General features: G+C 29.1%; 3 protein-coding genes across 3 annotated transcripts; 2 read left to right on the top strand and 1 right to left on the bottom strand.

Annotated features, from left to right (window-relative positions):
- Nucleotides 1-1,795: 1,795 nt before the first annotated feature.
- Nucleotides 1,796-3,805, top strand: PmUG01_09036200 (protein phosphatase, putative; the record flags this gene model as incomplete). The annotated part of the gene is made up of 7 exons (XM_029005059.1): nt 1,796-1,847; nt 2,220-2,342; nt 2,511-2,582; nt 2,740-2,817; nt 2,995-3,113; nt 3,213-3,317; nt 3,488-3,805. 7 exons carry the CDS (start codon nt 1,796-1,798, stop codon nt 3,803-3,805), a joined length of 867 nt encoding a protein of 288 aa, XP_028861686.1.
- Nucleotides 3,806-5,494: 1,689 nt separating this feature from the next.
- On the top strand, nt 5,495-6,703 carry PmUG01_09036100 (small nuclear ribonucleoprotein F, putative; the record flags this gene model as incomplete). The annotated part of the gene is made up of 4 exons (XM_029005058.1): nt 5,495-5,503; nt 5,789-5,879; nt 6,382-6,484; nt 6,646-6,703. The coding sequence occupies 4 exons, from the start codon at nt 5,495-5,497 to the stop codon at nt 6,701-6,703; spliced, it is 261 nt and encodes an 86-aa protein (XP_028861685.1).
- A 1,462-nt stretch (nt 6,704-8,165) lies between these two features.
- PmUG01_09036000 (RNA-binding protein, putative) lies at nt 8,166-12,072 on the bottom strand (the record flags this gene model as incomplete). The annotated part of the gene is made up of 2 exons (XM_029005057.1): nt 8,166-8,783; nt 8,935-12,072. 2 exons carry the CDS (start codon nt 12,070-12,072, stop codon nt 8,166-8,168), a joined length of 3,756 nt encoding a protein of 1,251 aa, XP_028861684.1.
- Between the last annotated feature and the right edge of the window lie 453 nt (nt 12,073-12,525).

The raw sequence follows: 12,525 nt of genomic DNA, 5'->3' as shown, positions 1-12,525 counted from the left end.
TTGTTTTATTTTATTTTTTTAATTCCCTTCTATTCAAAATAATTAAAAAAGAGATGAATTAGTTTAATATGATTTAATTTTTTTTTCCGAAAAACGCAGTTCTATTATGTGTGCATAATTAAGTTATATGACCATAGTAACGTTTTTTTTTTTTTTCTATTATTTCTTTTAATTCGCACGGGATTAATTAAAAGTACTGTGCTCATACTGCTTTAATACAAATATATATATATATATATATATATATATATATATATATATATATATATCTATATAAACATGTGTACGTGAGCGTATAACCCCATCAAATAAGCCACATGAAAAAAGAAAACTCTTTTTCATTTATATTACACAGTATATGAAGCAATGGGGAGGAAAATGTTATTATATATTATTAGCTTCTACGTAAAAGAAAAAAAAAGAGAACCATAAAAAAAAATAAAAGCACTCTTTCTGTAATTTAAAACAAAAAAAAAAAAAAAAAAAAAAATTTTAATTTCAACGTAGAAACCATATTATTCGTTGGCTTTTTTATACGAATATACATTTATAAATGTACATCGGGTAATAATATAAGATTTATGTTTATTCATTTCTCCGCTGACTAAAGGAAAAGCCCTTAGAGAAGAACAGCCTGGGGCGTCATAGTTATTATATATACCCACACACACACACATATATATATATATATATATATATATAATATACTTATATATAAATATGCTATACACATGATATACTACTATATATATGATGTACATATATATATAACATATATATATTACATATTATATATATTTATGTACCCCTATTTTAAGTGGTTTTTTTGGTGTACTTTCCCTCAGTGTAACAAGGTAAAATATATATATATATAATAATAACAACATATACATATGAACGTCCTGTGAACTCATAAAATTGTTCCTATTAGTATTACAAATATTGTTTAGAACAAGTTTATATTATCATGGTTACAAAATGACAAAGATATTAATTTTTTCAATGAAAAGATTTGTTCCTTTTTTTATTTTATTGTTCATTTTAGTTTGGTGAAAATTGGGTATTAATCATAGCACAAATAACTTTTCCTTTTTTCGTAATTTTATGGTTTCATTGTTTTTATGAACTTTTTTCTTGTTTTCTAATGTTATTTTAATTCTTTTTAATACCTTTTTGATGTTTGTAATTTAATTTTTCTTTTTATTTTTTTAAATTATTAATATTTACACGCACTATATTTTAACTATTTTCTTTTTTTTTTTTATTTTTATTTTTCCTTTTTCATTATTATAATTACATTTTATTTTCTTTAATTTTTCTTTTCGATTTTAAAGGAATATATATTTTTTTCCCTTATTTATTTATATATATATTCTATTTACGTTCATATATATAATATATATGTTTAATTTACGTAAGTGTTTTTATTTTTTTAAATTAACACCTAGTTATTCATATACATATATATATATGAAGTATAATTAAGAAAAAACTAGAAATTTATTACTTTATTACATAAAAGGGAAAGTTGGTTTTTAGAATTTTATACAGTATTATTATTTAAAAAAAAAAAAAAAAAAAAAGAGAAGAAAATAAAAAAGAGAAGAAAATAAAAAAGAGAAAAAAGAAAAAAGAGAAAAAAGAAAAAAGAGAAAAAAGAAAAACAAAAAGAAAGTCTTTAAGCTTTTTTGATATGTTAAACACTTATATTTTAAATGTATCTAGTTTAAGAATCCAGTTGAATAATTTCTAAAATTTTTAGTTTTTAACTTGCTTTAAATTTTAAGAAGTGATTATGTGGAATCAGTTACAGGACGCAGAAAATATTGACGAGGCTGGGAATATTGGTATGATATATTTTGTACATATTTGTATGTTCTTGTATGTATAGGAGTAAATGAAATAATGAGAAAATAGTAATGTTCGTTTGTAATAAAGCGGAGGAATGGAACGTTATTTGACCATATATAGATTAAAAAAAATGCACAAACGAGTACGTACGTACATATGTCTGTATGTGTATATATATATATATATATATACATGTACATGTGCATATATCGACTACGACGAGCTTATAGGAACATTCCAGTACCTCCTAGTCTTTGTGTATTATATAAAATTAACGCATATGTAGACATTGCTAACTATAGTTTCCCCCCCCCTCCCCCATTTTTTCCTTTTTTATTTTTTCCCCAATTTTTGCCATTAACTTGCAGGTGATACAGAAAATTGTCTGTCGAAGAGTTTTAGGAAATACAAAAGTTTTATTTATATTTTTTTAGTAATCCTTGTAATATTTATTGTATTTATATCTTATTACGAAATAAATGAAAACAAAAGTAAGAAAAAAAAAAGAATTAAATTTTTTTTTTTTCATGTTGAAAAGGTCTACACGTGCAACTATGTCCTAGTGTACACGGGTATATGATACTATCCGTGCATGCCACATATAAGCCATTATTATTATTTCATTTAAAATGTATACAATTTTATTTTTATCCTTTTAGATATAGATTTCGAGTTAGATTGTAACGATTTAAATGAAAGATGTCTCACTTATAAGTACCCCGAATTTAAGCGTAAGATTTGTGGTCTTCATTCTGCTTATGAGCATCTTAAGTCAGTCGTATTTGCACTGCACATATGCTTCCCTCATTTGTATGTGGGGTGCATGTATGTCTATGTGCTTACACATATGTATATATTTTTATTCTGCTCTTTTTATATTCTTTATAGCTCATAGACTCCGTATCGTAGACATTAATGCGGAAAACAACAACATACTGCTAAGAAGCAGTGTACCATTATTCAATGGTAATTATTACATATGTTTTTTAAGTGTGCTAGTAACGAATATACATGAATTCTTTATGCCAACAAATTCACGCACGTGTATGTGCTAATACTGAACAGTGTGACATGTATACATATATACCTACATATATATATATATATATATATATATATATATATCGACCTTTTCTTCTTTAGGCATATTCTCCGAGGACTTGTTGCGTAACCACATTAAAACTTTAATGGAGAACTCGAACTTAAATTACGACGATAGTTTATCCCTATACATCATATCTTTTTTGAGGAATGACATAAAGGTTTGACCAGTGCATCTCCATACATTGTGTTCGTCTGTTTGACCGCGCATCCGTTTATCCAAATTTTTTTTTTTTTTTTTTTGCTTCTTCACGCTACAGGATGGATGTTGCTACACCGCCCAAAGATGTAATATAAAAGATGCATCCATCATTAATTATGTAATATTAGGACATAAGGATAATCCGTTTGACATAGATAACAAGGTAATAATTTTAAAAGAGCCAGAATTAATGGCGAACATACTATTGATTATCTGACTTAGCATATGTCTATATGCACTTATGCACATACATGCATACGTTAATGTAGAAGTTTATTAACGCGCCAATATGTACTAGGTTACATGGGTTCAATTACACCTTTCCCCTTGTAGACACTTGAACAAGAATTGAAGAGCCAAAATTGGGATACGGACAAATTACTGGAACGAGTACAAGACTTAACAGAAAAATTTAATACAATGAAGAATACAATATTTGTAATTCATTGTAGAAGAGGTAGAGACAGAACGGGAGAATTTGTTTCTGCTTATAGAATGATAATAAAGAAACATGACTTTGATACTGTAGTAAAGTCTAATGAAGAAATAGGAAAAGTAAAAGAACAATATCTTAAAATGCAAAAATGGTTATGCTTATTTTTAGAAAAAGTGTTGGGTTACTCAAATATAGGCTGTTATGATTTTAGGTGAAATATATATACTACGGGAATTGTATATGTATATATGTCGGTATCATCCTGCGCATTTATTGTAAAACATTATGGGATGTAGTGCATCATAATAATAAATCGTTTTGTAATACTAATAAAGTGTTTTTATAAATTTGTATAGTCTCACATATGTGTATGCATGTATGTGTAGATGTATACACACGTATATGTGTTCATTTCCCCATTTTATTTGAATTAAATTCTTTTTAAGTGTAAAGTTTGTTTATAGAATATATGTGGTGTAAAATATTACATGTGTATAATAAATAAAATACATCAATATATTCGTATATATACATTACTGTGAAGAGTTGACTACCTTCGTAGCATTATTGCGTTGTTGTGGCATAGCTTCATACCTTTTTGAACTTATCCTTATATCTCTTTATTGATCCCTTCCTTCTTGTTGATCCTTTTGAAATTTTTTTTTTAAATCAGTTTTTTTTAATTAACTGTACAATATTGATTTATAATTTTTTTTTTATTTTTTCCCCTTTTTATAAAATAATATGTTAATTATATTAGGTATAAATAAATACCTATATGTTATATGACAGTCGAGGAAAAAAAGAGGCTGTATTTTTTGGTAATTATACAAGTGTGTTACATATATATTATGTGTACATATATATATATATATAAATATATGTATATACATGCCTATATATGTGTGCGCCGATTCGTAAGGGAAAAAATAAAATCGCCATTTTTTCAGGTTTTACTATATATATTTTTACATATTTATATATATATACATACATGTATGCATACCATCATACATGCTTAGATGTATCAGCGAAACGATATGCACATTTTACTTATAAAATGTGGTTTTTGATCGTACCGATCTTTAAGGGTTCATACATATATACAGTGTTTACCATATTCTTAATTCTTTTTTTTTTTTTGATTTAAAAAATTTTTTTTTATAGTTGATATTATTTTGAAAATAATTAAACATAATTAAATTGTAATTTATATAATGAAATTTTTTTGTTTTTTTTCATATTTCCTAATAATTATATATAATTAAAAGCTTGCAAGGAGAAAAAAGTAAAATAAGCTTCTTCAAAATTTTATATATAAGCACATATACACATATATATATTTATATGTATGTATATATATATATATATATATAATGTATGTATGTATGTATATACGTGGGCATTTTGAGTTTTGACATATAATTGAAATTAGAGAAATGTTGTTCAGGTACGGCGGTATAAAACAACAACGTTCAACAGTGTTAAATTTGCATATAAATAAGCACGTACGCATTACTTATGTATTATGTATGTAAGCATTTATATATGCATATACATGTACATATATTTGTGCATAATATGTATATATATATATATATAATACGTATGAACAAACGTAAAGGAAAAAAAAAAAATCATTTAAAGGGTGGGCAAAAAATGGAAGGAAGCAAAAATATATTAAGTGCTTAGGACGCATCAACACTTGTAATTTTTTAGAAAAAAAGTTCAATAAAAATTTATTTTTAAAAAGGATAAATGTACAAGAATTAATTTTTAAGCAGTGCGACCGAATATTTCTCTCCTTTGTTTTTATTTTGTTCTTAATATTTTATTTTATTTTTTCCTTTTTTTTTTTACCCGTTCTTTCTCCATTTTCCATTTTTGGTCTATCTTAACTAAACATGTCAGTGGTAAGCAAGAAATTTGAAAAAATTTTGAAGAGAATATATTTATTGCATACCTAGCAGTGCTTACATTTCGAGCTATCTAGAATGACAGAATCATATATACAGACATTTTTCCAAATAAGAAAAAAAAATATGTCAAAAAAGCGTAAAAAATATGTCAAAAAATATGTCAAAAAAATGTAAAAAATACGTTAAAGAAACGCCTAAAAAGCGCCAAAAAATTATCAAAAAAACTTTATTAAAAAATATCATATTCTGTAACACATCAAACACTACATTTACATTCAGGGAATTGCTCCTCTCAATCCCAAGCCATTTTTAAATAGCTTAGCTGGAAATCGAGTCATCATAAAATTGAAGTGGGGAATGGAATACAAAGGTACTATCAGTGATTTAAGTTCGCCCTTGTCGTACAAACGGCCATACGAGCAGACGTACGGTCGTCCATATATATACGGCCATGCAAACGAGCGTGCAGACAATCATATATACTACCGCTCATACTATCGCTCAAACCACCGCTCAATCTACCGCTCAATCTACTGCTCAAACCACCGCTCAATCTACCGCTCAATCTACCGCTCAATCTACCGCTCAATCTACCGCTCAATCTACCGCTCAATCTACCGCTCAATCTACCGCTCAATCTACCGCTCAATCTACCGCTCAATCTACCGCTCAATCTACCGCTCAATCTACCGCTCAATCTACTGCTCAATCTACTGCTCAATCTACTGCTCAATCTACCTCTCAAACTACCGTACAAACTACCACCAACACATACACAAAATGATATCTCAATTTGTGCCCATGTGTTAAGCTTCGTTCCTAGTGTACTAACTCACTCGTAATGGAAATACATTTCATTATTTAATTCACAGGAAATCTAAAATCTTTTGATGCATACATGAACATACGACTTACAAGTGCGGAGGAGTGGATACATGGTGAGTATAAGGGTACCTTGGGCGAAATATTTTTAAGGTAAATTATCAAATCACCCCAAAATGGAAAAAGAAAAAAAGAAAAAAAAGAATGAACCATTCAACTGATGAACGGATCAAAATGAATGAACAATGCAGAGATTGCGAATTTTTTTAGTGACAGAATTATCTGTGCTCATTTTATTTTTTTTTTTTTTTTAGGTGCAACAACATCCTCTATATAAGAGAAGATAACGAAAACGAAAATTCTGAGAAGTGAACTATTCCCAGGCTTTTAAGGCGTACAAGGGTATGTACTGTCGTGGATTTATGTTCACGTTAATTTTTCATTTTACCATTATTCCTCTCCATTTTTCCTTTTTTTGCTTTTTTTTTATTTTTTTTTTTATTTTAATGAACTTTTAATATTGCACAAACTCGGCCATAATTTTCCCTGTTCAGTTAACACACAAAACTATTTTTTATAATTTCACGTAATAAATCGGCGCAAATAATTTTGTTTTTAATCGGTTCACTTTAAAGAATGCGAAGAGATAAGCAAAGTACATAAATTTTCAACACATCTTTTTATCAATTTCCCTCTAAATATTTTGTGCCTTCAAGCATACATTCATATGTACATACGGATGTATATATATATGTGCATACGATTAATATTCCCATTATATTACTCCTTTTCCTTATCTTTCCCTTTCCTCCCTAGTTTTTTTTATTTTTATTTTTTTTTTATTTTAATGCACATTTTGCACCTCCTTTTTTAAGTGGGAAGACTAAACGCTTTTTAATAAAACGTTAAACTTAAAAAAAATAATTAAGCGCAGGAATATATTACATAGCATAGCATGACGTAACATAATAAACTATAATTATAAATCGAGTAATTACAAAATTGATGTGCATATATATGGTAAATAAAAAGCATGCAAAACAAAATGCTATATCACAAAAAACGCGAAAAAAAAAAGAAATAAGAAAAATGGGAAAAATAGAAAAATGGGGGTAAGCAAAGCGAACGAATGAATGCATAAATTGATTATATGAAAATGGTCGAAATTGGAGCATGAACTTAAGTTCATGGAAGCTCCATACTAAATATAAAAAAGTATATTCTAACGAATGTACATATGTATATGTAAATATTTTTCATTTAGTTACAATATAAAATGACTATTTTATCAGTTCATTAAATTCACTGCATAGCCAAAATAAAACTAAAATATACAATCTACACGGATAATGCTCGTTGTATCTTCAAACGTATATACACATACACAATAAATGTAAGGGTCCTTTGAAAATTCCTTGCCAGATATTCACACATCAACTAGGAACTTTGACAAAAATTCCAAAATTCAAAGAATACACAAAATTGTAAATACCGTTTCGAAAAAAAAAAAAAAAAAAAAAAATTTTAATTACATTCTGAGTAAGGAACATGTGAACTGTTTATTTTTGTCCTATTTTTCCATAAAATGCTCTCTTTTTTAATATTTTAATTTTTATTAATTATTTAAAATTTTTTTTTTTTTTACCCTGTATCACTGTGTACTACTTTGCTTGCCTTTAAATCGCAATGATATAAATTCGCTGATTAAAAAAAAAGGTAAGGACGAATAACTTTTCTCCCACATATATATCTATGTACATATATGGGTGCATATATTTTTACAGTACATTCACAGACACTTTCGCACGTCACACGGCTAGCACAATTTTCCTGCTCAACTGTTACTTCTATCCACTGGGGATATTCCATAACTGATAGATGAACTTCCAGATTTATCGAGTCTTCTATTCTTCCTATTTCTTACATGTTTGTGTTTGATTGTATTCCCGCATCTCTTATAATATTTTATATTACTCATCCTTTTTGATGAATTGCTATAGTTACTTTTTGTACTGTTAGTTGATGATAATTCGACAGAGCAATAACTCTTACTTTTACTGTATGTTGATTTTTCGTAAGAATTATTATATACGTTTCTTTTTTTTAATTTTTTGTTTTTATTTATTGCTTTATATTTTATTTTATTATTATGATGTTTAGAATGATGTCTCAGTTCGTATGATTCCTCAGAATATTTAAAAGTACCTTTTGTTTTTCCTTTTTTTGTATTGCTTTTTTTTTTGTTTCCTTTTTTTTCTTCTAAACTATAATCTTTATCATCTGATAGTTCGTATGAATCCTCATAAATGCTTTTACTTTTATAACTCACTTCACTTGTACTACTGCTACTTCTAGCACTACTACCATTTCGAGCACTGCTGGCACTACTAGGAGAATTCTTTTTTTTCTTTTGTTTTGAATAAGTATCCTCTTTGTTACATGTTCTCATACCCTTAGATCTACTCCTTGCACTCTTATTATTTAGTACATGCTTAATAATATTACTGTGTTTGTTACATTTTTTTTTTTTTTTTCTTTTTCCCCATTTCATCGTTTCTTGCAAGATCAACCTGGTTATTTTCCACTTCATTATCTACACTTACCTTGTGTCTTACTCTCTTAGTTTCTGCATTTTCGTCCCCTATTTTTCTTCTTTTCCGGCTACCTTCTTCCCTATCACTATTACTTCCTCGTCTACTTCTGTCTCTACACCTATTATACCCTTCATCATCATTTGTGCTTTCACTTTTAAAATAGGAGTAACTTTTACTTTCCTTAATTTTTGAGCAATTTTTACTTATCTCCCTTTTTCTCTTCCCTTGCAATAATTTTCTGTAATTTTTGCTAGTGTGTTTATCACTCATTTCTTCCTTATAATCAGACGTTTTTCGATAATCCATGTTTCCATTTGATAAACTTTCATTAATTCGTTTTTTCTTCTTTTTTTTATGTAAATAGTTTTGCCTATATTTCTTTTTGTACCCTGAACTGGTATTTCTTGAGCGGCACGACATGTTCCTTCCACGATCACTCCTTCGACCGCCAATACTTCCACTATCACTGCTTCGATCACTAATGCTTCCACTATCACTCCTACCGCTACCACTACTGTTTTCACTATCACTCCTACCGCTACCACTATTTTTTCCACTATCACTCCTACCGCTACCACTACTTTTTCCACTATCACTCCTACCGCTACCACTACTTTTTCCACTATCACTCCTACCGCTACCACTACTTTTTCCACTACCACCTGCTTTCCCTCTACGACCGAAACTCGCTGATTCTTTCCCCTTTGATATTATCCTATCCTTTAAGGAAAAATCTTTTTCTTTTCTTTTTTTTTCCTTGAAACTTTCATAGGTGCAATGTTCACTACTATTGTTTGTCGTGTCATCCCTACATCGATTTTCACTTGTACTCATATGATCCATTTTATTTTTCATATTCGAAGAAGAAACATTTATATGTTCATTGTACTTTTCTTTTACTACATGCTCCGAAACACAGTCATCTTCAATTTGAGTATTCAATAGTTCTTCATCTCCCCCCTGCTTTAATATTTTCATCTTGTCACTCATAATTAAATTACGTGGAATTTTCCCCTCAATAGTAGTTGCATCTAATTCCTTACATTCGCTATTAGTTCTATTTTCATTATTATCTTTTTTAGAATCCCCATCAATGTATTTATTACATAAATAAGAAAAATGTGATTCTAAAATTTTGGTTGAATTTGAAATGTTACTTGACTGTAACAAGTCAGACACAGGCTTTTTCCCCTGCTCATCTTTGCCAACATCATAGTTGGAGGCTCTGGCAGCACTATTCGCAATGCTATTATCAGTTCTATTAGCTTCATTGTTGACATCTCTGTTGACATCTCTGTTAGCATTACTGTTAGCATTACTGTTAGCATTACTGTTAGCATTACTGTTAGCATTACTGTTAGCATTACTGTTAGCATTACTGTTAGCATTACTGTTAGCATTACTGTTAGCATTACTGTTAGCATTACTGTTAGTATTACTGTTCATTACACAATCTGCTCCGCATTCTCCGCGTGCAGTACGTGATATACTTGCACTTTTTTGCTTTCTTCCATCCATAACAAGTCGAGTAGAAGCGTTTTTACGTTTCTCACTTTTTTCTTTTTTATTATGGCATTCTTTACTTTTCTGTTTGTTCAATCCTTCCTTTAAAGAATTTTCATGCTCATCAAAACTTTTTTCTGAAGAGGAGCCCTCACTCTGTTCATTACCCTTGTACTTCAACTTACTACATGGAAAGTTTTGCAAAATATTATTCTTTACTTCTTTTTTTGCTTTTTTTATATGTGTTTTTCCTTCCTTAAAAACATATTCTATAAGCGTTCCTCCCTCAGAACATTTTTCCTTTGAACAGGAACTAAGCCAACAACTTTTTTTATCTTTTACATTTTTATCCTTTGCATTTTTGTCAAAATGATCATCTATTAAATACGCGCTTTTGCTACTGTAACTATTATTACTTTCTTTCTTATCTATGTCGTCATATGTTTCGTTCAAAATACTTCTAATACTGCTTGCACTTTTACTATGTTCACGGCTATATTTACTAGACTTAATTCTTTTCTCTTCTTTATCCTGTCCACTGCTTGCAAAACTTTTAGATGAGATTCCCTCATAAGACACATCCTCTACTGAATAACTTCTCTTTCTTTTCATAGAGCTCCGATTACGCTTCCCCACATATATTTTTCTGCTTTTGCATGATGAGTACCCCTTATTTGCACACTTTTTTATACTCTTCTTTCCTCCCTTTCCTAATTTGTCACTAGCTCTGTCATTCGATCCGTTATTAGTTCCATCATTCGATCCGTTATTAGTTCCATCATTCGATCCATCATTCGATCCATCATTCGATCCATCATTCGCTACGTCATTCGTTCCATCATTCGCTCCAACTTTTACGCCATCTTTTTCTTCCTTTTTTGGGTTCTCGTTTTTATTTTTTCTTTTGCTATAATCATAATCGCTTCCGCTGCTTCGGCTGCTCCTTCTACGGGTACTGCCACTTCTACTGTTGCTACTACTGTCACTTCTAATAGTACTTTTGGTCCTACTTCCACTTTTACTATCTCTATAGGAGGAATAATCAGAAGACGTGGAGCAACAGCTAGAAGCACTTCTAGAATATTTTGCATAACGTCTGTTATTTTTCTCCTTTTTGTACTTCTGTAAACCTAGACTTCTACTTCCACTTCTACTTCTGCTTCTACTTCCACTTCTACTTCCGCTTCTACTTCCACTTCTACTTCCACTTCTACTTCCACTTCTACTTCCACTTCTGCTCCTACCCCTTTTATTTTTGTACCTATATCTTTCCATCGATCTATATCTACTTTTATACCTTTTTCTGCTGCTATTATACCTTACCCCTTTTCTATATCTCGACTCATAAGCATTATAATGGTACATTTTCATGGTATCAGGAGATTTCCTCCTGTTTTGAGCTATAATAATTTTAATTTCTTTTCCATCTATTTTAGAATTATTTAAAGTATTTAAAGCCTCTTTCGCATATTTAGGATCATAATATTCAACGAATCCAAAACCTCTAGGTCTTCTAGTATAATGATCTAAAGGTAAATAGACATCACGAATTTTTCCAAAATTCTCAAAAACTTTTCTTACTTTTTCGGGGCTTGTTTCAAAACTTAAATTTCTAATTAATAAACTACATCCATTTTCAACCATTTTTTTTATCCCTCTTTTTTTTATAATTTTACAGTTGTTTAAGCGCAAAATTGGAGGAGCTTTTTGCCCATACACAAATATATGTACAGATATACGTACAATTATACATACAGTTATACGTACAATTATACATACAGTTATACGTACAATTATACGTACAAATACAAGTACAAATACATGTGCAAACAAACGTACAAACACACGTATGCACATGTATATGTGTATGGGTCTTTTACCTATATATTATATATCACCGGCATGTATATCACTTTGTCACGTCCCTCTTGTAACAACTGACATAAACGAGTAATTGGACGTATATCAGTTTATTCTTTCTAATGGTAAACAAAAAAAAAAAAAAAAAAACAAAAAAAGAAAAGGAAAAAAAAAGAAAAAAAAAAGAGTACGCACAAATGTTATATTCTGCAAAAGTGTACTTATATATATATATAT

The sequence above is a fragment of the Plasmodium malariae genome, assembly GCF_900090045.1.
Source record: "Plasmodium malariae genome assembly, chromosome: 9".
Lineage (NCBI taxonomy): Eukaryota > Apicomplexa > Aconoidasida > Haemosporida > Plasmodiidae > Plasmodium > Plasmodium malariae.
Note: the sequence above shows the minus strand (reverse complement) of the source record. Positions and strands in the feature narration are given on the sequence as shown.